Source organism: Hoplias malabaricus, chromosome 11 (genome assembly GCF_029633855.1).
Source record: "Hoplias malabaricus isolate fHopMal1 chromosome 11, fHopMal1.hap1, whole genome shotgun sequence".
In the NCBI taxonomy this organism is placed as follows: domain Eukaryota; kingdom Metazoa; phylum Chordata; class Actinopteri; order Characiformes; family Erythrinidae; genus Hoplias; species Hoplias malabaricus.
The window spans coordinates 10481249-10508086 of record NC_089810.1 but is presented as its reverse complement, the minus strand read 5'-3'; the positions used below and the strand labels follow the sequence as shown (position 1 = coordinate 10508086).

General features: G+C 38.8%; 1 protein-coding gene across 1 annotated transcript; it reads right to left on the bottom strand.

The window, feature by feature from the left end:
• Window positions 1-190: 190 nt before the first annotated feature.
• On the bottom strand, window positions 191-12119 carry LOC136709992 (protein-glutamine gamma-glutamyltransferase 2-like). Its single transcript, XM_066685597.1, has 13 exons — window positions 12104-12119; window positions 10744-10920; window positions 9883-10113; window positions 8697-8815; window positions 5882-6010; window positions 5474-5651; window positions 4731-4857; window positions 3631-3734; window positions 3175-3417; window positions 2827-3093; window positions 1356-1516; window positions 1114-1250; window positions 191-350 (listed from the first exon to the last, which is right to left on the bottom strand). Exons 1-13 carry the CDS (start codon window positions 12117-12119, stop codon window positions 191-193), a joined length of 2049 nt encoding a protein of 682 aa, XP_066541694.1.
• Between the last annotated feature and the right edge of the window lie 14719 nt (window positions 12120-26838).

Sequence of the window (26838 nt, the reverse complement as noted above, 5' to 3'; positions counted from 1 at the left end):
AGCAAAATTATACAAGTTATTGTAAGATTAATTACAATAAGATTTATTAATTCTTTAAAAGGCACAGTCTTAATTTTAGTCTAAAAAAGGTGTTTAATGCAGTTAGTAGGTACAAAGCAATAAGGAATATTTCAAATTTAGATTTTCAAGAAGATCTGATATATATATATATATATATGTTCTGATATATTCATGCTAAGAGCCCACACCCCTGAACAATGATAGTGGCTTCACCCTTCACATCTCTCAGTCTGTCAGAGTCAAAGTCGACCAGTAGTTTTCTCAGACCAGCTCGAGTGGGTATGAAGGGGATATTGACTTCAATTTGCTTTCCCTGTCCAATAGCTTCACTGTGAATAAAAGAGTGGAAAAGAAGACCATTTCAATATTTCAGACAGACAGAAATCCACTCATTATATCTGTTTCTTATTAGTCTGCTCCTATCAGGCACCTTTAGGTTCTTTAGACTGCATTGTGTTTGAGCCAGTTGAAGTTTATTTTGACCAATTGGGGGTGCTGTGGGTTTTAAAAGAGGGTTCTGAGGTGTAAGGGGCAGAGGTGGTTGGCCACGAAGTCAAGAGTATTTTGACCATATCATATTTATAGGAGAGGGAAGTTTAAATGCTGAGGAACAGTGTTTGTAAGTTGAGCCCAGCTGCTAGAGTATTGACTATCTGCTCATGAAATACTTAAATGGGACAGTAAATAGATTGGGATATCCAAAGATTCAAAGGTATGGCTGCTACCACCAGCTCACCTTCTCACCATGCAGTGACCCCAGTTTGTTTGTCGTCTAGTAAATAGCCACTACACATTGCAAAAGTTGATTAAACTTTCTCCTGATACTGAATGTCATTCATCATTCATGCTTTCCAAATCCATACCATAATAGAGGAGATAGTATTTAACAAGATTTTTATCTTGATAACAAAATGTCACCTACACCTGCCACAGTTTGCTTTAAGGACCAAAGGAAGGATGGTGACGCTGTTACTGCAAGTTGTAGTAAAAGTTGTTTAGGAATCAATCCCAGTGGCCAAGTGTAGTGAGAATAAGTCCTTCATAAAAACCCTGGGAAAGATACCGCTCCATTTTAGAATGGCTGATACTTACGGGATCTGGATCACCTTCTCTTCTGTTAGTGCAGAACCCTCCAAAGTAAACACCCCTCTTTGGAGAGCAACAGGCAAGGGGTTAGCGAAGGAGATCTTCGCTGTCAGGTTGCGGGAGACCACAGCTTCACCAATGACCTGGGAAAATTGTTAATATTTATTAAAGCAGTCACAATATAAATACAAGTGAATGCATGCAGTAGATCACTACTCGTTATTTTCAGTACTGTATCTTTACACTACCTCAACTTGAAGCCTGGGCATATTTAAAGGGATGTTGACCTCTTGGAAAAAGACTTTTTGTGGGCTGCTGGTTTGGAGAAGTGCAGTGACTCTGATAAGGTTATGCTCTGACATACATGCTCCGTACCGGTCGTATAGAAGACGTATCACTTCCTTATGCACTGAAGGGGAGAGAAAGAGTCAAGAAAATTATGAAAAATTCTACGATGTGGCATATTTACGATGGTCATTTCCGAACTGAATTTACTGTGCTGCTACTCTGTGAAAAATGATTTATTGCTTAGTGTTAAATCTTAGATCCAGGATTATAGTTCTTAATGTGAAACCCACCACCACCAGCCCCCACCACACACACACACACAAGCTGGTGCCAAAAAGCAGTTGGGGTTAGGTGCCTTGCTCAAGGGTACATCAAAGCCATGGATGTGAGGGAGTAGAATGCACTGTACCCCATTAAAGCCCCTGTTTTCCTGCTGGTAACAGGCATCTAAATAGTAACATTTCATTCCCAAGTTTGCTTCCCTTCCCTTACAGTTGCCCACATGACCTGCTTTATTTCTGTATCTAATCTAGTGTTTTTGTGTAATAAAATTTTAATTAATTCATTCATTGTCTGTAACCGCTTATCCAGTTCAGGGTCGCTGTGCGTCCGGAGCCTACCCAGAATCATTGGGCGCAAGACAGGAACACACCCTGGAGGGGGCGCCAGTCCTTCACAGGGTGACACACACACACACCTAGGGACACTATTTTTGAGTCACCAATCCACCTACCAACATGTGTTTTTGGACAGTGGGAGGAAAGTGGAGCACCCAGAGAAAACCCACACAGACACGGGGAGAACACACCAATCTTCTCACAGACAGTCACCCGGAGTGGGACTTGAACCCACAACCTCCAGGATCCTGGAGCTGTGTAACAGCAACACTATCTGCTGCGCCAGCGTGCCGCCCATATAATAAAATATGTACATTTTAATTCATTTCTAGAATTAATTAATTGCATTATGTTTTAAAACAAGCAAAGTGATATGCCAACAAAATAAAAATACACAAAACATATGGAAATAAGATGATCAATCTTTTTATACTTTACAGAACTTAATATATTAACTAGAGTAAAGATATTTTTATTTGCCAATATATCATATTTTGCTTTGTATAAATCTACCAGTCACAACTACAAAATGATTTCTTCCACTAAGGCAGAGGCTCCCAGCCCTAGTCTTGGAGTACACCATCCTGAACTTGTGATGGTGTTTTTCCTGCTTCCAAATCACCTGATCCAGCTCTTCGCCACAAACCACCACTGAGATAAGGTGGGGATGTTTTAGGAAAATCAACACAAACATAAGCAGGACTAGGGACTAAGAGGAACCTTTCAAGTGCCTGTCTTGCTCTATTTTCTTTTCTTCTCTGTGCTTTTGTCCCCTTTCTCATGCTCATTTTCATTTCTATGTTGTGTATCTGACCTCTCTGTGCTGGTATTGTTAGATCAGCTCTCTTCCTCTGACACTCCCCTCGATGGAGACCATTGTAAGTGACAGCACTAGATGTGATGGTAAGCTGTGCTGATGTATCTTCTCCACTGACATTTTGGACCTCCACAATCACATCGAAGTCTGTGCCATAAACAGCCTGGGCATATTTAATGGAGAGCTGCAGCTGATGAGGGTCTCTGTTTTCTTTTGCCACTCTTTTTCCTGCTTTAGCATAGACTTCTCGCTCCTTCATTGAACCTGTGAAAATATAAAGTAAAGTTGATGATCAGTTAAGCTGAGTTAGACTGAAAAAAGCAAAGTAAGCAAACTGCATGTTACCTTCAGGGTATTTGTACTCAGCTGTGATGTCCTCTCTGTACTCCCCATGTGCACTCTTAGTACTGATGTTTTTTCCCACAGTGCTGCTATCCAAAGATGCTTGTGTTCGCGTCCCATTAGAGTGAACAAACCAATAAATCACATCTGCATTCACCTCAGAAAACACGAAAGGTACATCATATTTCATTTCCAGGTCTCCTTCTTTGACTGCCCGTACGGGACATGGCCCACAACAGAACACACCTATTCAGGGAAAGGAATGTGTGTGAGAAAAATGATTGTTGCAGCTACTTACAGTTAATAAAAGAATTGCTAGCGTCAGCCAGTTAGCAGCATTGGATCTCTGTTCATTACCAGCAATATCTACATGTTAAGGTTAATTATCCCTTTAAAAAGAGGGTCATCAAATTGACCAGACATGGGGCCAAATATGCTGTTTTCGACTTTAATTCCTACCATCACTCCTTTCCTGTGGGGTTGGGTCAAGTACTTGCCACCCATCATAACCTTTCGGAAGATCCTCTCGTCTCATCCAAGAGTCCACCCAGCAGTGGAAGTTCCTGAAATAAGTGAATAAGGCAGTTCAGTGAAAAAAGTGCTAGTCAATTATCAGTTGCTACTAACCTTACATTCAGTGGTTCTTATTCATCAAAGCACCAATATAAATTAGCTGATCTATCAGTCTTTCATATGATGTGGAAACAAACAGAGATTTGAGTGCAGTTGGTGAATCCGCTTGCGTGAAATATAGTGCCATCCTACTAGTGCCTCATTAACATATAATTTATATAAAGCATGCTGTAATTTATGCGGATGTTTTTAAAGATTGTTAAATTCTTTTAAGATAATGCCTGTGCTTTTACATTTATTGAGTTGGAAAAAATCAGATGTAAAATAAACAAAACTGTCTTCTTTATTTGATACAGTAGAATGGTTTGATTGTTTCATGTGAGTATTTTCATTAAAAATACATGGTAACAGTGAATTATTGCAGTGTATTAGAAGCTTTTTACTGCACTAGCTATGTTTATGGGGTATTCTTGGGTGGTATCAGTTGTAACTATGGGAAGTGCAGCATTTGAAACAGGTAAAAATAATTACATCCACTTTTGTACTACACTGGTATGTGCACAAATGAAAATGTTTTTGTCTATTTCTCCTTGTTATTGCTATTACATATTATACTGACATTTATTTTTATTTAACTGCAAAGCAAGCATTATTTTCACATGGTTACATTAGTTCATTCAAATTTACAGTACCCACTAAAAGTTTGGATACATATTCTAATTAGCTAATTCTAATTCTAATTCTAATTAAAACTGTATTCCAGCCCTACCTCTTGCACAACCCAAATTATAGTCTCAACACATTAAGAAGACAAGCAGTTCTACATATTAAGTTTATAGTTTTAAAGTTTTCTATATTTATTTACAATGTAGAAAATAATAAAAAAATAAGAAAAACCATTGAATGTGAAGTTATCCAAACTTTTGACTGGTACTGTACACATAGATGTTACTTACGATAAAATTTCCATAAACCATGAGCCTCACCAGATTGAGTCGTTCTGGGGCTCCAGCCCCTTGTTGATCAATAAGTCAATATTGATGTTGCCATCTGTGTCATGGGCTGATTTGTAGTTTGTGACACATCTAGTAGGAATACCCAAACAGCGAAGAACTGCAGAAAAGTTAAGTTTCAGGTGAAAATAATGTCTTTTGAGAACAATGCCTGTGTATCATGTGCATGTGCAGTAACTTAAAGAAGCTGAAAAAATGTATTTACATATTTATTTATATTTTACTAAGAAGTAGTCCATTTTTGTCAGATTTTATTAGTAACTTTAAACATGCTATAACATTTCACTTTGGTTTTGTAGTTTTGGGTTTATAGGTTGTTACTTATTTAAAGAGATGAGTCTAGTCCTGTGTGAGTAGAAATAACAGACAGACAAGGATACCAAGAAATACAAAGAGTTTATAGAGTTTCCTATAAGGGGTTTTGACAAAACCCAGCCATAGTCACTACCCTCTAACAGTTTGATTATCAAGGGTCAATTTAAAGGCATCTGCATTTAAAACACTGTGGTATTGTAGTTTTGGGTTTATAAGTCTATACACATTCAAAGAGGTAAGAGCCTAGTAAGTGGAATGTAAACCTGTGGGATGGTGAAACCAAGATCATCGTTGAGTGGACAGTTTTTTCTTTAAAGGCTTTGATAAAACCCACCCCTAGACACTACCTTCCAAAACTGCCTTGGGTATGAAGAGTCAGTGTAAAGGCATCTGTTTCTTACTTGTACAGGCTACAGCTGAGAACACCCAGCACTGGCCATAACACACACTCTTTGTCCCACCCTCGCTCCAGCGTCTCAGAATGGGAACACTGCCAGTCCACCGTGTGGGCGATACCCCATCAATGTAGTTCCCATCCCAGCATCCAGACAATATCCCACGGTCATCATTTGAATTCACCTGCCAGAGTTCAAACATCAGCTTTGACCTTATTCCAGTGAAGAGTTTGGTCCAAAATGAAATTCCCTCTTTGTGAGTTCGAAACAGTGTGGACTGAATGAGGCACCCCTCCATGATGCTTTTTTTTAGCATAAACTAGATTACATGATTAGAAATGATTAAAATGATTCAATGGTTAAAATGATTAAAAATGAAGAAGAAGTAAAATACCAGGCCCCAGTTTTCCTTACCATTGCAGTAATTGTCCTGCTTACGTAGACAGGGTCTGTCCTCTTGAGGATGTCCGTCTCTAAGCTTTTCAGGGCAGCAGGGGAGTTGTCCAGGATTTCAAAGCAAATATCCACCACACCTTTTTCAAACTATTGAAAATTAAATGTATAAAAATACACTACAGTTATATTAAAGTATTTGTGCTGGGTATTTTGTTTAAAACAGTAACATATTTACAAATATAAAAACTGTAAAGTTGTAAAATTCCAAAGTTCACTTGTCTAAATAAAGTCCATTTCATTCCCACAGTAGGTGACACAGAAAACAATTCAGTACTTAACAAAAATTACAGACCACCCATTTATACAGTACCCATCAAATTTTGGACACGCCCACTCAGGGAGGGTTCCCTTTGTTTTGGGCCATTTTCCACATATTGTGAACGTACAGTTCATTTTAAATTAATACAGAAGACTTTAAAACTATGAAGAAACATGTATTGAATTATGTAGTAAACAAAAAAGTGTTAACCTTCCTCTTGTGTTAGGGTCTTGACCGACCCGTTTTTAGGCTTTAAATGCATACAAGTGCTCCCTGAATTTGTTTATTGCATGAAGACCTTTTGACTTTGTCAGGAACTTCTATTTAAACAAAATAATAAAGACAATTTTTTTTAATTATAAATTATAAAATGCTCTTGTTAAAATTATGGCTTTTCTGTTGTTAGGGTCAATTTCTCAGGTACAATTTTAAATCAGAAAACAAAAACAAGTGCCAAATCTGGAATCATAAACACACTTTACACCACCAGCCTTCAGCTGGCTCCTCCTACAACCACTTGAGCTTCAGTTAGTGGCTTCTATCTTTGACTGTTTCAAGGAAAGGAAAGACAGACATGTCCAGACATGTAAGACCAAGTCAGTTTAGAGTTTGTGTTTTGTAGTGTGTACATCTCCAGTTTACAGTCTGCAACAATGAAAAATTAAAACCAATCCTTTCATGGATAAGGAAGAATAACAAGGTTAACAAAAGGAAAGAAACAAATTGGTTGATAATTAATTGTTTTTAAGGTGATCTTATGGCTGATTTAAGACATGGGTCAAAACCGACTCATTAATGTAAGAGATGGTAACAGAAAACTAGCACAGGAGGAAGGTTAAACAAACCAGAATATTCATTCATTCATTATCTGTAACCGCTTATCCAGTTTTAGGGTCACGGTGGATCCAGAGCCTACCTGGAATCATTGGGCGCAAGGCAGGAATACACCCTGGAGGGGGCGCCAGTCCTTCACAGGGCAACACAGACACACATTCACACCTACAGACACTTTTGAGTCGCCAATCCACCTGCATCGTGTGTTTTTGGACTGTGGGAGGAAACTGGAGCACCCGGAGGAAACCCATGCGAACACGGACTCACAACTCCTCACAGACAGTCACCGGGAATCGAACCCACAACCTCCAGGCTGTGTGACTGCAACACTACCTGCTGCGCCACTACCGTGCTGCATAGCTTAAGTGCAGCATTTTTAAAATATATTTGGGTTCTCCTTAATGCTGTTGTGTTCTGAGTTTATGCAGTGCTTTTTCAATACATTGTTTTTTAAAAGTATTTGTGTTCTCTTTAATGCTGTTGAGCTTTTGTTTGCTTTGTAAATGTTGTTGTGATGTGGCTCAGAGAGCCACCATACAAAATAGAAGAAAAAACGCTCAGCTGTTTTCACCTATAGCTTTTTAAAGCACATAACTGCTATTAAATTGACTTCATATAATTTTTATTTATTTCAAAATGCTTATTTCTAATACATTTTATATGTTCTCATAAGTGTATAATTGTGTTATAGTAATTATTTAGTTAGTTATTTAGTAATTTTACAGAATAAGTTTGTGTAAAACATGCAAATTTCAAGTAAATAAAGCAACAAAGCATGTAAAACTTCAAGCACGAACCAAGGGCACACGTTTCTGTGGTAAGACTCATAGGAGGAACTTGCCTAAATTTTTTGAGAACCACTGTACTAGACCAATCAGCCACATCCTTAAAAACACTCATGTTAATTAAATTCGATTAATAATCTTTTTACAATTGAATATTGAGTAGTGGTACATTTACAGCATTACATTTGGCAGCAAGAAAACTGTCTGTTTTTGAAGTTGAAGTGTTGGAAGTGAAAAAATGGATAAATGGAAAAAAAGCATAAAGCTCTAAGACACTTTGTGACAAGGACTAAATAGTAATGACTAGATGACCTTGTCAGATGGGTCTTTCCACTCTTTCCAAACTGTTGGTCTTAAGGGGTATGTTCCAAGAAAGTCCTATCCCTTCAGAGGCATTATAGCACAAACTGCTGAAAATGCTAACACTGGCTCTGTCAGCAGAGGCAGAGCAATGCTCTTATCAATGTTCTGTGGGGAAATCTTGGGTAGTGGCTTTCGTTTGTTTGTTACGTCGACACTTACCACCTACCTAAACAATTCAGGATACTTCAAAAATAGTTCAGGAGTGGTTTGAGAAACACAGCAAAGAGTTTGCTTTGTGTCCAAACTCCCTAGATCTCAATGTGATCAAGCATTTGTTGAATGTGCTAGAAAATCCATTTTGATCAGGCCTTGACTTGCAAGACAGACATTCTCACACATCTTGAGCAAAAATGTACTCAAACTGCTCACTCTGGCAACAGATTCCTCTACTATGACCCACTCTGGTCCCACCAGATCATAACAGCATCTCAAGGTCATCAAGAGTTCAAACAGTCAGCCTTGCCCTATGGAGGGCTGATTTACCTAAATTGAACTTTAGTTTGAGTGATTGGTTCTGTGTACTTCTTTTTACCTGTCCAAAATTCCAGTGCTTAGGAATGATCTGGTCGCATGAGCCCTGGTACAGGATGCCATTCTCATTTAGTACATACTCCCGCAGAAGCCCTTCATCCTGCATATACACAGTATCATCTGCGGAGGAAGTTATTCATAGACATGGAGGAAGTGAAGACAGATTGCTCTACATTGTTATTTTCTTTTTACAATTTATGCAAATGATTAAGCATAAATGATTTGTGGAAAAGGTGAAATAGCCATTTCTTTTAGCGAGTTCAGTACTCTACTGAATACAGAGCCATCCTGCATGGTCTAAATCCACCTTGCCTTCTTTTCATGTACTGATTTACATATGTACAAGCCCATCTGACAAATATTAAGATATTTATGCTGAGAGAAATGATAAAATATTTTAAATGTAGCCAAATTCTAAACTACGCATGTGACAGACAGAGCATGTTAGCTTGAATACAGTAAGGGACCAAACTTGGCTTATTGCTTCAAAATCCTGGAGCGACAATTGGCACTCTCTTTTAGATCCTCCAGCCAGTTTTACAGACATTTGTAAAATTTGGTAACTGTTAACAGAAATGCATGCCATTTTCTGGGTGCTGGCTGGCAGTATGGGGATGCAACAGAACAGGGCACTGGAAAAAGTGGTTTCTATCATGTTAACCTTTCCAATATCCTGAAAATTCCTAATGCATATAGTAGCAGTGTTCAGAAAACAGGTTTTCAATTTGCTTTATTAATGATTAAGTTAACTATTTTTTGTATGTAATCCTCTAATGAGTTGTTTCTACTGCTTTAAATTACACCTGCTGCTCACACAGACATTCAGCTGTGTTCCACGTTTTGAAGAGTCTATGTATAAAAGATTTGGCAACAGAATGGGATGTGTGGAACAGCTGAATATGAGCCTAATGTAATTCTGTCTAATTCAAAGCTTGGGCCAGAAGGGTAAAATGCCCCTAACCATTGGCCTGTGGAGCAGTGGGGCTGTATTCCCTGGAGTGATGAAACACCATTTAATGCAATTGGGATGTCTTGGGGTGATGTTTGTTATTAAAAGACAATCATTAAAAATCAGAACCTGACCTTGCAAATCCTCTTGTTTCTGAAAGCGATCGAATTTTCTGCATTAATTAAATGATTTTCTCATTAGTATTTTATGGAAAAAGATAAAGAATACGTCCACACACCTGCACACCAGGGGTTGTACAACAAGTAGAAGGACTGAGGAGTGGTCTGCTCGATGGTTTGTCCCCCAGCAGAGAGTAAGAGAACAGTCAAGCTGTACAGGCCCACAGGAGCGTCCGCAGGGCTGTGGACACTCAGTAACACCTCGCTCTGAGCAATCTTCTCACTGAACCACCACTTGCCATGAGATGCCCCTGAACCTGACATCCGCACAACAACCTCGCCATTTTTACCTGTAATAAACACACAAATGAGGAGGGTTTCTGTTGATTAGTGTATTGCTAACTTTTAGTGTCATCCTGTGCATAATGTGTCCAATATTTGGCTTTAGTACAGTTTCCATCTTTTCAGGAAGCTTCCTTTCAGTTGTTCAAAAATAACTTCAAGGACATTTGGGGAGGCTACTAGATTTATTAGAGGACATACAGCTTCTGCTTGGATCTGCAAAGAGCTCACTTTTTTATTCCCTGAAACGTCTTCAAGACCACCACAAATACTTCTGAGTCACCAATTCACCTACCAATGTGTTTTTGGACAGTGGGAGGAAACCCATGTGGACATGAGAAGAACACATCAAACTGCTCACAGACAGTCACCTGGAGCGGGTCTTGAACACTCAACCCACGGACCCTGGAGCTGTGTGACAGCAACACAACCTGCTGCACCACCGTGACGCCCAGCTGCTATATATTTATTAGGGTGATTATTTATATATTGTGTATTAGTGTTTTGCACTTGTGAGTTGGTTAAATTTCAGTTTTAATAAATTCAGGACCATAAATTAAAATCTCCTAAATTCAGATCTAATCACACACATTTAGTCTTTTAGTACTGGACGTCTTTGATTTTAGTCCATTACTCACCCAACCGAAGGATGAGGGCAAGCGATTTGTCTAGAGGCTGTGGTGTGGCGTATTTGAACTGAAGCAGTAGAGAGAATGGCTGTCCTCTGCGTACCACCAACCGCTCCGTGCCCATCTCCTCTGTGTGGTGGGCGCGGTTATTCAACCGAACCTGCAGGTCCACACCTTGAAAAACGGCTGGTGGGAAATGAAGGCAAAAAGAACCAAAGAGGTGAGAGGCAGGAGCAACTAGACACGTCTTTTTCCCTGAATAAATTACCCCACTTAAACAATTCCCAGTTGTTGCTAAATTGTTGTTGGGTGAAATATAAGGTGTGCAGTGGTTATTAGTTATTGATAGTGGTGTTATGGTTATTTTCCAAGGTGTTGCTTGTGTTATTATTTTTACAACTAAAGTCTTTCTTGAGTACCACTTTAAAATAAGGCTACATTTATAAAAGTTTATAAATGGTTTAAAAATCTGTTTAATACATGGTTAACCGTAATTAAATGTAAACGTAATTAATTATCATTTGTAACACAAAGATGAAAAGGGAAATGTTTTATCAGTGTCTAAACAAAACATTCTATCGGTGGTCAGTTAATTAATTTTAGTTGTTAAATTGTTAAACCAAAATAATGAAACTAATTACAACAAAATATAAAAAATGAATATGAGCAGATATAAATTAAAATAACACGTTTTTTTTAACATTCCTGCTTGTGGCTAATTATGGGTTGGGCTGCATATTTTAGCCAGAACCAGACCTTTTTAACATTAATAGCACCATATATTTTGAAACAGAGGAAGATATTCTGCTGGACCAATTTCACGATTTAATTAAAAATATGATCAAGGACGGGGAACATATGCTGAGGTTTCTGTGCACATTGAGGACATGGGTGTCCAAAGACAGTGTTCTAAGGGGAATATAAGTAAGTTTGCACAACAGCAGCAGAACAGTGACATTTATGTGACACATATATCTGTTATCTTCCTTTTAGGTATTAATAAAAAAATCTGTTTATAACAAACTAAAATCAAAATATATCTGATTCCAATATTCCCTGTGTTTTGATGCTTTGGAAAAAAAACAACAGTAAAATCTACATTCTCTGGAACTGCTGATAACATACAAAATATGGAAATGGGTCATTCTGTTTTTCTGATGCAGGAATAGAAATGGAAAACTAATTATCAAACTGTACATGGACACTGCAGCAGTGTTAGTTATTAATTTTGTTGAATTTCATGACATTTTGTTGAAGGAGCAGCTGTCCCACAATGTTTGGTCATATGTTGTATGTAGATTTATGTAGAGAATATAAGAACACCATGATTCATCTGTGGAATATAATCAGCTGAAATAAAGTTCCTTACCATTTTGCTTAGACATCCTCAGTAGTGTCCTGTCCCTGTCGATTCTAAATCGATGTTCTTATTCTTGTAATGGTGCTTCTTAAATTTTCATATACCTCAGCCCAGAGTTTTCCTCCCTCTATGAACATTTACTAGATTAGCATCCTGTATTTATACAACACATTGAAGGACACACCCTGACGCATACACGCACTCTCAGTCTCTCACTATTATTCTCTTTATCTCTCTGTCTTATCTATAACCATCTCTGTTTTTCATGATTCATCTCTGTGATGTTTAACACGGAATGGATGGGTAAAAACATAAATAAATATCAAAGTGCAGTATAAGGTTATAAACATATTGGAGTTACTAATACTGGTATCATTAATATTCATGAACATATTTTTGTTGAAGGGTGGCACAGTGGCCTATCAGGAAGTGTCATTGTCACACAGCTCCAGGGTCCTGGGGTTGTGGGTTTGAGCCCCGCTCCTTGTAAGAAGTTTGGTGTGTTCTCCACGTGTCTGCGTGGGTTTCCTCCGGATGCTCCTGTTTCCTCCCACAGTCCAAAAACACATGTTGGTAGGTGGATTGGCGACTCACAAGTGTCCATAGGTGTGAGTGTGTGAGTGAATGTGTCGCCCTGTGAAAGACTTGTGCCCAATAATTCCGGGTAGACTCCAGCCCGACCATGACCCTGAACTGGATAAGTGGTTATAGACAATAAATGAATAATGATTTTTTTTTTTGAAGACCGAGTTCCAAAATTATTCTCAGGCCCGAGGAGAAATCAGAGAAACAAAGACACAGAGGCAAGTATTCACTCCAATCTCTAGTTTATTTAGACATTCACAGCAGTATTTTTAGGGCATTTGTCATGTACACTTTTCCTGTTACCATTACATCATGTCTCAGATAGTCCCAAGGCCTTTCCTCTTCTCAAAAGGCATACAAGGGTCATGCTTCCAGCACAGCATGCTCTGTACCATCATAATCACCTCTTATTGATACAGTGTATCATAATCATTTCAGATTAACTATTAGTTTATAATAGTTAACTAATAACTATAGTATTAGTTTACATTTACTCATTACACTGTTTGTTTGCATTTTTCCATCAAATTCCTTAATTTCTATGATTAATACACATGTAATGAATCGTATTAACTCATAACAGCAATATAAGTTATAACTCACAGTAACAATATAAAAATAATATGCAAAAGATAACAATCATCAATCAAGATAACATCAACCTCAGAGCAGCTATGATTAGATTGCATATGATGTACAACTCTAATTCAACAGATTTATTATCAGCATGATTTACAATGGAATCATAATTGGGTTGGGGCATTTCGAGGGGCAGCTCATCTAGAGGATTATGAGCTCCCTTGCAGTGAGTCCCTGAATCCAAGATGCACGTCCTTTGACTTTCACTGCGGTATCCGTAGTCGGCAGGATTTGAAATGGACCCAACCACCACTGTTGTTTCCAGTGCTTTCATTAATGATCAGTACTCAGTCACCTGCTTACAAGGAATGTAACTTCCAATCTAATGATTTGTGTAGAGCAGCAGCTGCCTTCAGAGGACAGAATGCAAAGTTGTCAGTAATTTCTTACAGTAGGATAACATGTTGTCTTTGAGCAAACCACTGCCACTCATGTCTCCTAGCATATCCAATCACCATCTAAGTGGCCTGCCAAACAAAGTCTCAAAAGGTGTTAATCCAGCACGTGCTCTCATTCGCATGTGCATACACATCAAGACCAGTGGCAAAGCCTGCACCAAATTGAGCCCTGTCTCTGAACATTTTTGTAGTTTGGTTTTGATTGTTGCATTTTCTCACCCTACCTCCCGTGCTTTGTGGGTTGTATTTACAATGCAATTTCACTTCTATACCTAATTTTTCTTCTGCTAAGAGAGTGCTGCACTGATGAATGCTGGTCTGTTGTCACTGCCAATGTGTGGGAATATCCCAACATGGAATAATGTGTGGTGCCAAAACTTTTGCAACAGCCTGCACATCTTGCTTTCTGGTGGGGAAACATTCCTCCCATTTGGAGAACATGTCCACTATCACAATCAATACTTCTTTCCCTCACACAAAATCCATCTGTAAATGTTCAAAAGGCTTATGTTCAGAAATGTTCAGAAGAGGGCCACTCCCTTTACTCACTCTCTCGTCATCCCTTACATCCAGCCAGATTTTTAGGCACCTGAGAAAATGAGATTTAAGAAGTTATTTATCTGAGCAGTAAAAGTTTATTTGCTCAAAATCCTAATTTTAGAATAAAAACAAATAAATTATTACAGTAATTAATGATATATTGTTTGTGAATGTGTTGGTTTAACTGTTTCCACATTGAGCTTATCAGCCAATCCCAAGTTGTACTGGTTAAATATTTATTATAAATTAAATATGAATAAAATAAATTCAATATAAATGAAAGTCTTTATCCTTCTTCAGTAAAATTAATTACAGAGTAAGTACTTGTTAAGTATTTTACCTTTTAATTTACAAATAAAAACATGTAAATTACAAAGTAAGTACTAGCTAATTTGGGCGTAAGGTAAAATGTGTAAAGAGTAAGTAAAGATATGATAAAAGATTAATGCAGTTCTTACACACAATTAAGTCTATATATCAAGTAATATGCTGTGACAAAATGGATGAATTTCTTCTGCCCCGGTTTGGTACAACACGGAATATGCATCAGATTTGCCTTCCCTTTTTTTTCTACTTCCTCAGCTCATCTGTCTTACCTTTGGATGCTCATCTTCACACAATTATTGCCATACCATTCCTTTTGTTTATTTTAGATGCTTTTAAGCCAGAAAATGAAGCAAATGTGTGCTCTGCAGACCTTAACACTTCAGCAGATACTATGGTGTTTCAAATTACTTTTTCAAGTGTGACAATCACACAGCTCCAGGGACCTGGAAGTTGTGGGTTCAAGTCCCGCTCCGGGTGACTGTCTGTGAGGAGTTTGGTGTGTTCTCCCTGTGTCTGTGTGGGTTTCCTCCAGGTGCTCCGGTTTCCTCCCACAGTCCAAAAAAACACGTTGGTAGGTGGATTAGTGACTTAAAAGTGTCCATAGGTGTGAGTGAATGTGTGTGTGTTTTGTCCTGTGAAGGACTGGCACCCCCTCCAGGGTGTATTCCCACTTTGTGCCCAATGATTCCAGTATACAGATAATGAATGAATGAATGAATGAAAGTGTGACAATAGTGTTTTAAGAGAAGAATATGTTTAGGAACAGCTTTTCTATTATTTGCCTATATGTGATTTTAATGCAGATTTTAATCTATGAAATTAAAGTGGTGTGACTAATAACTGTGTACATACATTTTTAGTGCATGATTTTATTTTTTATTATAAAACCAGAGAAGAAAACAATGCTTCAAAACACTGCTAACACCAGCAGTATTAAACACTTCATCAGTTTAATTCTTGTTATGAAAGTTTCATTCCCTTTTTTGCTGTTTTGGTAGTAAAACTATAAGCCTGAAGCTTTGCTAAAACTAATGCTCATTTCAGGGCTGTTTCTACAGTGTAGTTGCTCTGAGGATGACGAGGCTTTTTTTTGGCTGGTAGTCAGTTACATTCCTTTTGCCTCAAAGACAGAGCTGCCATCAGAACCATTGTGTGTCGTGATTTTGCACAGGTGCAAACACACATCGACCCTTTAATTCACTCAAAATTTAGATGTTATTCATAGAATAACATGGTGCCTTTTACACCACAAAACTTCCAGGTCTACTAGCAATCAACTAATTCATCTGTAAAACGATACCAATTGCTGTAGAGTTGAGTATGCAGTGACTGGGCATTCTTATTAGTAACATAATAAATGATGTTTGTGTCACAGATTCAATGAGACAACTGACTACCAATGCACATCCTGAACTGATTAGAAACCATCTCTGTTCCCTGGGCTCCCTAACCACCTGATTACTGAGCAGGTGTGATTACATCAGAGGTATCTAGTAAATCAGAAGTGTCAGCTTCATTGCTTTGGTAAAGATAACTCTGATAGTCAATCTGATTGTTTTTGAGGTATGCACATTTCACTTTCCTTTTCTAACTCTATACTTTTGCTGTTTCTTCATGCATGTCATTGAACTAGTTGTAATGCCTTATGCAGTTTTTGCAGTTCTCATATTCAGCCACCACAGGATTGCTATGATCTTGTCAAAACACATCAATTGTGTCACATCAAGTGGGAGTCTAGGTATATTACCAAATATCAGATAGAACAGTGCATAACTGGTAGTTTGTTATGCACTGTCATGGTAACATTGTATGCAAATGTCAATGTCTGGATTTGCTGAGGTCAGTGCTGTTTAGCTTTTAAGGGCAGTGAGTGTCGCATATTGCCAAGAGTCCTATAAAATCTTTCATTTGACCCATAGGATGATATGTTGTTGTGTGATTAAGCAACACCAACTAAGCTGAGCAAGTCTGCAATTAACTTTCTCTCAGAAGTGGTCCCTTGATCCATGTGTGTTCTGGGAAAACATATACACAAAATACATGATCCCATAACTTCCTAGCTACTTTTCTGACAGTTGGTTTAGTACAGGTGAAGGCATGAGCCAGTTTTCTGAAACAGTCATTTAATGATCAACACGTCCACTGAATTCTACTTCTTGTCCTCGGCACTTCAAAAATCCAAACAACTCCATATGTGCTGTAGACTTCATAATCACAAGGCCCTGGCAAATAGGTCAGGTATTTTTGAGTATTTTTATAATCCTAGAATTCAAGAATTGGAAATCAGTGCATGTTCCACAAAATAACTAAAGAAGAGGCATATTCTACTTTCTGTGGCTTACCTTTGTCAAAAAGAATTGCAGTCAGTATGAACCCAAGGTATTACACGTTTTATGTGGTCAACATCATTTCACCTTTTAATATACATCCGTTCCTGCATTTCAGGCCCGGAACACTTTCTGAAATAGTTAGAACAGGGTCAATTTAGGGCTATTAATTTGGTTAAAAAGCAAACAAAATAATGATGTAATTTCACACTAGTGATATAAACAGGTGCTTTAATCATGATTTGGTACAAAAGCAGTATCCATGAAAAGCTGCAAAGATTGGTAGAGGATCACTTTGTCGACAAATACATCAAAAATTATTAAATTGTTCAAAAACAATGTTCCTCAAGGAAAATTGAAAGAATTTGCATATTTCTCAGACTATAGTAATATCATGAAACAAATCAAGGAATCAGGAAGCATTTCAGGAAGTAAAAGGCAAGGGTGCAAACCTAAGCTAAAAACACCCGTGATCCTCAATCCCTCAGACCAAATTGCATCAAGAACCATCATGCATCAATAGCTGATATAACAACATGGGCAAAGGTGATTTACTCTGTGTACTCACTTACATCTGTGATGGTGTAGTGTCTGAAGCTCTATATGGTTTTTTTCTTCATGGGTTTGGAATGTTTAGATATAAGGTTCAGCGGTCAGGATGTGAGAGGTCCAGGTCAGCAGTCCCTCACTCTTTATGGTGTTTAGTTTCAAAGAGATGAGATGATTTCCAGATGTTCCTATATGATGTACAAAAAACAACCCCCTATTTAAGTAGAGAGTTATGAGCTGAACGGGAGAAGAGAATTTCCTTTGAATCCTTCTTTGTAATAAACCTTTTTATACACAAGTTAGACGGTGTCAGTGGAGACTTTCTTCAACATCTTCACATTATCACTATTTAGTAAACTACAATGGCAGCACCCATGCAGAAAAGTACATTGAGATCTTAGACTGACATTTGCTTCCTTCAGGATGACATGTTTTCCAGGGACCATGTATTTTTCTACAAAACAATGCAAATCCATGTTGCACACAAGACATTGCTGCTGAAGTAGAGGGTCCTCCAGCCTACCTGCAGTCTTGACCTGTCCCAAATACAGAATGTGTGCAGAAATTTGAAATGAAAAATGTGACGACAACGATGACTCTGTACAGTTGCACACATTGAGACATGCTGGAACAATGTAACAATGTAATTAAAACATGAAACACTTAATCACTTGGTATCCTCATTGCCAAAACAACTTTTTACCAAGTGGTAAATGCATTTAAAATGTGCATGTGTCTATCACATGTATATCTTCATTCTGAATGTACATGAACTGTGAGGCTATCTTCAGTTCACAAGAGAATGTTTCAATTCCACTACAATCATATCTTTATGCTACAAGGGAATGTAAATAAAGCAGGAACGGTTCGCTATGTTTAGCATTGCTGACACTATCTTGCCTAGACATAATGTATCTTCAATCTTTTTACGGGTCTGACTATACAACTGAAATGAGATCTGATATCTGTGAATGTAGTTGCATTCTCAGTCTGAGTGTTGGGTGTAACTGGGTGGGTACTGAGGGAGATAACGGCTGCTCCGTCACAGGAATAGGAGACTACAGACCAAAAAGCATAGAATCAGCACTATCTGTGAAACCTATATGTTTTGGATCATCTAAAAGGTCCTTATACTTAATATTAGCACTCACAGTTGTACTGTGCTTGGTTTCAAAAGGCAGTGAGACATTTCTAGCATCACAAGACTTTCTAACAGGACAATCAGTAGGTAGCTCCAAAGTCCTGATTGAAGTATTGAAATGATCTGAATTGGAACCATCAATCACAGATAAGCACTGGTTTGTCTCTCTGCCAAAGTCTCTTAAACATTCCTGTGGTTTATCAGGGTCCATAGTCACGCAGTCATTCTTTTCAATGTCAAGTGAAGGTCACTCATTACTTTGTTCAGGAACAGGAACATCATGACCTTTGTATGTCTGATAGTCCATATGTTCAACTGAAAAAATACTGGAAATAGATAGGACTGAGGCAGGCAGCACACTGTCTTTTGCTATTGACTAAAAATTCAATGGAACATCAAATGGTTGTGATGCACAACATTCTCTTGTCCAGTGACTGTGTTACAAATCCTAAAGGTGAGTTTAAGGATGTTTATGCACCACTTTGTAACCTGTCTATTCACTGCAGTTGTCTTGGCCAGTCAAGCTGTCTGTCTAAGCTAAGAGCCTGGATCATATTAGCAAGGGTCCTATTGAAACATTCAGCACTACCATTCCCCATCAGGTTATAGGGGGTTGTGTGGGATTTCTGTATTCCAGAGATTCTGGGGAGTGCACTGATCAGCTTCAAAATTCACTCCTTGATCAGAATGAATCCTTTCTGGGAAAACATACACTCAGGAGTTTTTATCCTGCAGAATTTTGGCAACCCATTTAGCTGACTGCTTTTTGCACCTGAAAGCTGGTCAGGGAAACCAGCACATCAGTGGACATATTATTTGCAGCTGACCAGAAACAGATGCACACAAACTGTAGTGGTCTTTTAGATGTCACGGTGCTCTGCTTTCTGGTTCATCAGCTTTACCTACAGTGCAGTGCTGGTAGTGGTTGACATATTCTGTCACGTCTATATCCAAGTGTATCCAGAAGAATCCCTTTCTTTCTAAACTAAGATGTCTGAATTGGCCTTGTTGACCTACATGGTCATGAATACCTTTCAGGACGTCAGTTTGGAGTGAATCTGGAATCACAAATTGCAAATGTTTATTTCTTGAAATCTATTCTCTGGAAAAACATTCGACAGAAAATCTTATCAATGACTGAGTTTCTTCCAGTGTTTCAAGTATCCTAGGACAGATGCTGGCTCTCTCACTGTCATGCCTAGAAGACCTGTGACAACTCCACATACACTACAAAGGATTTTGACATTGAGCCAGGAATTCTTTCACTAAGTAAATATATTTAGGATTCGTGAACAGTGTGAATTATCTGAGGTAAATGATGCACAACTTCAACTGCGTGAGAACTGAGTCCAGTTTCCCTCTCTCTGTGAAGCTCTAAGTTTAAAGATCATTCAACATAGACTTAAAAGAAATGTCTACTATTGTATTCTGGTTGGTCTTCGTCTTTTACGGTGGAATGGTGTGTTTGAGGGTGGCACGGTGGCGCAGCAGGTAGTGTCGCAGTCACACAGCTCCAGGGGCCTGAAGGTTGTGGGCTCGATTCCTGCTCCAGGTGACTGTCTGTGAGGAGTTTGGTGTATTCTCCCCGTGTGCTTCTGAGGTTTAGGAATTAATTTCATTATACTTTGTGTCATAGAAGAAGGAAGTATACCGTAAGTAAGGCTTTCCTTGTAAACATTATATAAACATTTGAATTTTTTTTGTAAAATTCATCCATTGTGCTCAGGAGATTTGTTTAACTTCAATTTGTCAATTACATCGGTAATTTCTTTAAGATGGATAGGAGAGTCACATATAGTCTTATGATCTTCACAGATAAGGGTAATTTAATTTATTCATGATCTGTAACCGCTTATTCCAATTCAGTCCTTCAAATCAAATCAAATCAAATTTATTTATATAGCGCTTTTCACAACTGATGTTGTCACAAAGCAGCTTCACAGAATTCCAGTAAGACAAGATTTGACATGAAATGTAAAGACAAATGTAAAACCCTCAAGTGAGCAAGCCAGGGGCGACAGTGGCAAGGAAAAACTCCCCCAGCTGAGGAAGAAACCTTGGGAGGAACCAAGGCTCACAAGGGGTGACCCATCCTCCTCTGGTCAATCTACTGGTGATGATAGTTAGTAGTCCATGAGAACTTCAGTGTAGGGACAGCTTCAAGGCACTTGGTGGTTGCTGGAGCGTGGGCAGCTGGTCTGAAGCGTGGAGGAGGATCTCGACAGTCATCCATCAGTGTCCAGACAGACAGGTGGGCAGTCGTTTACTCGGAAAGATGTAAAGGGATGGAATTAGTTTTGAACTGTTTTGTGTTTGTAAAGTAGAAAATATGAAAATTTCCAGAGTGTGGCTAATGACTCCGGCAGATCTGACTATGACAGCATTAACTAAAAGGAGAGAACCAGAAGGACACACAGACACGGGAGCATCCTGAAACACTGGCATCCCTCCGCTCCACCGTCAACAAACCTGAGTGATCGCGAGAAGCGGCGGGACGACAGCACCAGCGTCTCAGTATACTATAATTCCCTGTGTCCATGGACCCCCCGGCTCTGCCGCCTTTATCTATGGGGGAGCATTAGCTACCAAATGATAAACTAAACAAATGAGTTTTTAGCCTACATTTGAAGATTGCGACTGTGTCTGAGTCCCGAACATTTTTTGGAAGATCATTCCAGAGTTGGGGGGCTTTATAAGAAAAGGCTCTTCCCCCAGCTGAGGCCTTCTGAATTCTGGGAACATTTAAAAATCCAGTATTCTGTGATCTGAGTGAACGTGGAGGCTCATAATAGGAAATTGTATCTTGAAGATATTCAGGAGCAAGCCCATGTAGAGCTTTATATGTTAATAACAAAATTTTGTAGTCAATGCGGAATTTAACAGGCAGCCAATGAAGTGATGATAAAACTGGGCTGATATGTTCAAATTTTCTAGTTTTAGTGAGGACCCTAGCTGCAGCATTTTGAACTAGTTGAAGTTTTCTTAAATTGCTGCTGGTGCATCCTGACAGTAGTGCGTTACAGTAGTCAAGCCTTGAAGTAATAAAGGCATGTACTAATGTTTCTGCGTCCTGGAGGGATAAGGCATTTCTAATCTTAGCAATATTGCGAAGATGTAAAAAAGCTGTCCTAGTGATACTACCTATGTGTTGATCAAATGATAAATCCGGGTCAATTATGACACCAAGATTTTTTGCTGCTGAACCAGGTTTAACTGGAAAGTTAGCTAGATCTAAAATTAAATCTGATAATTTATTTCTTGTCACTTTTGGACCCAAAAGCAGGACCTCTGTTTTGTTGCTGTTTAGAAGGAGGAAGTTACGCAACATCCAGCCTTTCACGTCTTTTACACAGTCCTCTATTTTCTTTAATCTGTGTTTGTCATCGGGCTTGGCTGAAATATACAATTGTGTGTCGTCTGCGTAACAGTGAAAGTTAATGTCATGGTTTCTTATAACTGTGCCTAGCGGTAACATGTATAATGTAAATAATAATGGTCCTAAAATAGAGCCTTGTGGAATTCCAAATCTTACTTTAGAATAATTTGAATTTAGATTGTTTACTTTTACGAATTGATAACGTTCCGTTAAGTAAGATTTGAACCATAATAGGGCTGTCCCTGTGATTCCAACCATGTTTTCTAACCTTTCTATGAGAATATTGTGGTCTATTGTATCGAAGGCTGCGCTTAGGTCAAGAAGCACCAACAGGGATACGTGGCCTTGATCAGAGGCAAGAAGAAGATCATTTGTTATCTTGACTAGAGCTGTCTCTGTACTATGATGTTGCCTGAATCCAGATTGGAATTTTTCATATATATGATTCTTATGTAGATATGAACTAAGTTGTTGGGCCACAGCTCTTTCTAAGATCTTAGACAGAAATGGCAAATTAGAAATAGGCCTGTAATTAGACAGTGTACTAGCATCAAGATTTGGTTTCTTGATCATAGGTTTAATAACTGCTAGTTTAAAAGCTTTGGGTACATGGCCCAGACTAAGCGATGAGTTTACTATAGTTAAAAGAGGATCAATAATAGCTGGTAGTACTTCTTTGAGCAACTTTGTGGGAATTGCGTCAAGTGTGCAAGTTGTACAGTTTGCGGAGGTGATAATCTTCTCTAGTTCTAATTGTGGGAGTGGGTAAAAGGTTTCAAGTCTTTCTTTTACAGTTATATTATGTTTTATTTCATTCACATCAGGTGGCAGCCAGGATGGATTTGATCCTGTGGCTAGAGTTTGTTGTCTAATATTCTCAATTTTATTATTAAAAAAGTCCATAAAATCTTTACTGGTGAGAGTTGCTGGAATTAGTTGTTCAGAACCTGCTTGATTTTTTGTAATTCTAGAAAACACACTAAACAGTGCTCTCGGATTATTTTTATTATTGGAGATCAGCGAGGCCAGATATGCTGAGCGAGCTTTAGTGAGGGCATTTCTATACTCTATAAGGCTGTCCTTCCAGGCAGAATGAAACACTTCAAGCTTGGTTGATCGCCATTTCCGCTCTAGTTTTCGTAATGTTTGTTTTAAAGTACGGGTCTTATCGTTATACCATGGTGCGAGCTTTTTCTGTCTTATACTTTTATGTTTAAGTGGTGCTACCTTTTCTAAAGTAGATCGACAGGTATTTTCTAGGTAGTCAGTTAGTACATCTAGGTCCATTGGGTCTGATGGAGTTGGAACTGGGGTCGATAGTTCTGGTAGGTTTTCTTTAAATTGTAGGGCGGTAGATGGTTTTATTATACGCCTTGTAGAATAGCGAGGGTTCTTACATATATTATGGGTAAAACGTAGCTCATATGAAATTAAGTAATGATCGGAGATTGCTGAGGATTGCGGTAAGATATTAATTTTGTCAATGTTAAGACCTAGTGTCAGAACTAAGTCTAAAGTGTGGCTGCAGTAGTGTGTAGGCCCTGTTACATTTTGAGTAATACCAATAGAGTCTAAGATTGAGGTAAATGTCTTTTTTAGTGGGTCACTTTCCTTCTCGAAATGGATATTGAAATCTCCTACAATTATAACTTTATGATTGCACACCGCTAGGTTTGTAGCAAAATCGCTGAATTCTTTCAGAAATTCTAAGTAAGGCCCTGGTGGTCTGTAAATGTTGCATAATAAAAATGCGTCCTTTTTTGTGACCGGATTTGTAATAATAGTGGAGAGAACCTCAAAAGAAGAAAAGGTGTCACATTGTTTAAGACTAATTTCTAGGGTATTTTGGTAAATTACACATACTCCACCTCCTTTGCCTGATATTCTTGGGCTATGTGCATAATTATAGCCTAGGGGGGTGGCTTCATTTAGTGCTAAATATTCATTTGGTTTAACCCACGTTTCCGTGAGACAGAAAACATTGAATTTATGATCACTTATAATATCATTTACGATGAGTGCTTTTGAGTTTAGCGATCTTATGTTGAGTAACCCAAATTTTAGTTCTGAGGTGTTGCTGCTAGGTGTTGTGTATGATTTAATATTGATTAGGTTGCTGAAACAGGCTGATTTTGTTTTTCTACTTTTACATTTAGTTCGGGGGAAAGACACAGTCTCAATACAGTTGAACCTGGGTGACGCCTCAAGACAGTTCGCAGACGGTCGGTTTAGCCTGTCTGTCTGCGGCCTGGTCCCGGCTCTGGATTGTCAGCAGCTATCTACACTACTCTGCCGACTAACTAAAAGACTATGTGCTATACTGCAAGAAAGTAAGGCAGCACCCTCCCGCGTGGGGTGGATACCATCCCTACCTATAAGACCAGGCTTGCCCTCAAAACGTAACCAATTGTCTATAAAGCCCACTTGATTTTCGGAACACCACTTGGACATCCAGCAGTTTAACGCCCAAAGTCTGCTGTAAGCTTCGTCGCCACGCCGCATTGGTATGGGACCAGAGCAGATTACGGCATCGGACATAGTCTGGGCCAGTTTAATCACCTCTGTAATATTACCCTTAGTTACCTCAGACTGCCGCAGACGAATATCATTGGCCCCTACATGAATGACTACCCTCGAATATCTCCTATTAGCTAACAGTCTAAGGTTGCCACTAATATCCGGCGCTCTGGCTCCCGATAAACAGCTAACTGTTACTGCCGGCGCCCCTAAAGGAGTAGCTAATTTCACATGCCGAACAATAGAGTCTCCTATAACCAGAGCACTCTTAACAGGCTCCTCAGCGGGTGCTTCGCTGAGCAGGGCAAACCTGTTTGACACGCGAATCGGAGGAGCGTGGTGTCCCGGTGGGCTAGCTTTGGCCTCAGCGTTAGCATCAGCCTTAGCTTTCCGGCTATGACGCCGAGACGTCACCCATTCACCCCGCTGTGAGGGCTCTAACGCCGGAGTCGTGGGGGTGCTAACTCTCCCTAAGGCACCCGGAGTTGCTAACACTGAATCTCGCTGTTTATCCCTCAACAATAATAAGCTCCGGATGCGCACTTCTAGCTGGTCCACTTTATCCACCAGAGAGCTAACTAGCTGACACTTACTACAAATACAACCACTATATTTATCGCTAGAGGTGGAAAAGGGCGTTAAACTAAACATGCCACACTCTGAACAGGCAAAACAGCCAGTAGTAGCCATGGAATTGCAGGTACTTACCGCTTTTAGTGAATTTTAGTAACTTACACCAAGAACGTTACTCCAGGGTCCGGTGGCAGTTTTAGTGCCTCTGTAATGAATATTCCTGCGGAGACAATCTAAAAGATAGATCTATGGATGGTTAGTAGGTTATAAAAACAGATATAAATATAGAAATAACAATGGAAACGATTAAACAGGAAAACCAGAGCGATCAAAACAGCTTCCAAACGGGTACAGAAACAGCCAAACGGGTTGCCAGATCTCATTCACAGGGCTTCACAGGGCAACACAGAGACACACACATTCACGGACACTTTTGAGTCACCAATCCACCTACCAACGTGTGTTTTTGGACAGTGGGAGGAAACCGGAGCACCCGGAGGAAACCCACGCGGATACGGGGAGAACACACCACACTCCTCACAGACAGTCACCCAGAGCGTAAAAATTAGGTTAAGTGAATTAAAAAAGAAAGGTAAAGCCTGTTGAGAGGATTTTGACTGATACAAATCCTGATAGAATGATTTACACAATTTTCAGATTTCATCATGAGTATCTACATTTACACCATTTGAAACTAACCTAGTGATAGAGTTATAAAGATTACGTTGATTCTCCAAATTAAAAAAGTAACTTGTATTTTGGGAGCTAACCACTTAACCGCTGGTTTAAGACGTCACACAAACCGTTAACTTTTGTTGGAAGTGCTGCTTTAAACGCTGTATTGCTTTTATTTAGACTGCAATACACCAAACAGAAACAAAGAAAAAAAAATTACAAAATCACATTAATAAACATAAACATTCACATAATTAAATGACTCTGGTATTTAATATGTATACAGAAATTCATAATTTATTCAATATTTTGAAACGTAAATAAAAGTTTGAATGACTCTGTTTGACAGGGAGAGTGCACAACTATCAACTGTCAAACTTCGATACACTGACAAAACAGTGACAAAAAGGGGTGACCAATAACACTGTTCCCACTAAAACTGAAAAGGTAGGCAATATTTACTTCTTAGGTTCACCTGTAATTTATGTATTAGTATTAGTTCCCACTCCCCATAACCCCCACCTCATGGCCCGCCTGTCAATTTTTAATCTTTAAATCCCAGCGTGGCCCTTGAGCTGAAAGGTTTGCCCATCTTTGGAACTACAGATGGCACCCGAGTACAATACACCAGAGTGAACACAGACCAAAGTACAGATGTCACGTCTGAAATAAAAACTTGTTTAAATGCTGCCTGCTTTGTGCTCCAATATCTTCAAAGTTGTAATTATTTTGGCGTGCACTGCAGGTGCACCATTATCCTGATAATTTATTCAAATAATGCATTTAAAGTCTGTCTCTAATGAGATTCACTTATAAACATCGTCATTTCAAAATACTGCTTTCTAAGGCACAGACTTCTGTTTCAGACACAGCCATTAACTGTAGCTGTGTTTAAAATGGCTTCCTATTCATTATTCTCTACATTACTCACTACTATAATAATGCACCATTATAGGGAACTGAATTTAGAAGATTAGTGAACGTATGCTGTGTTATCACACATTGCAGTGAATTATGTCATCCTCTATGTGTTAGAGTACATGGGTTGCATTAACCAACTCTGAGTGTACACTACTTGAAGTAATCCATTATATCAA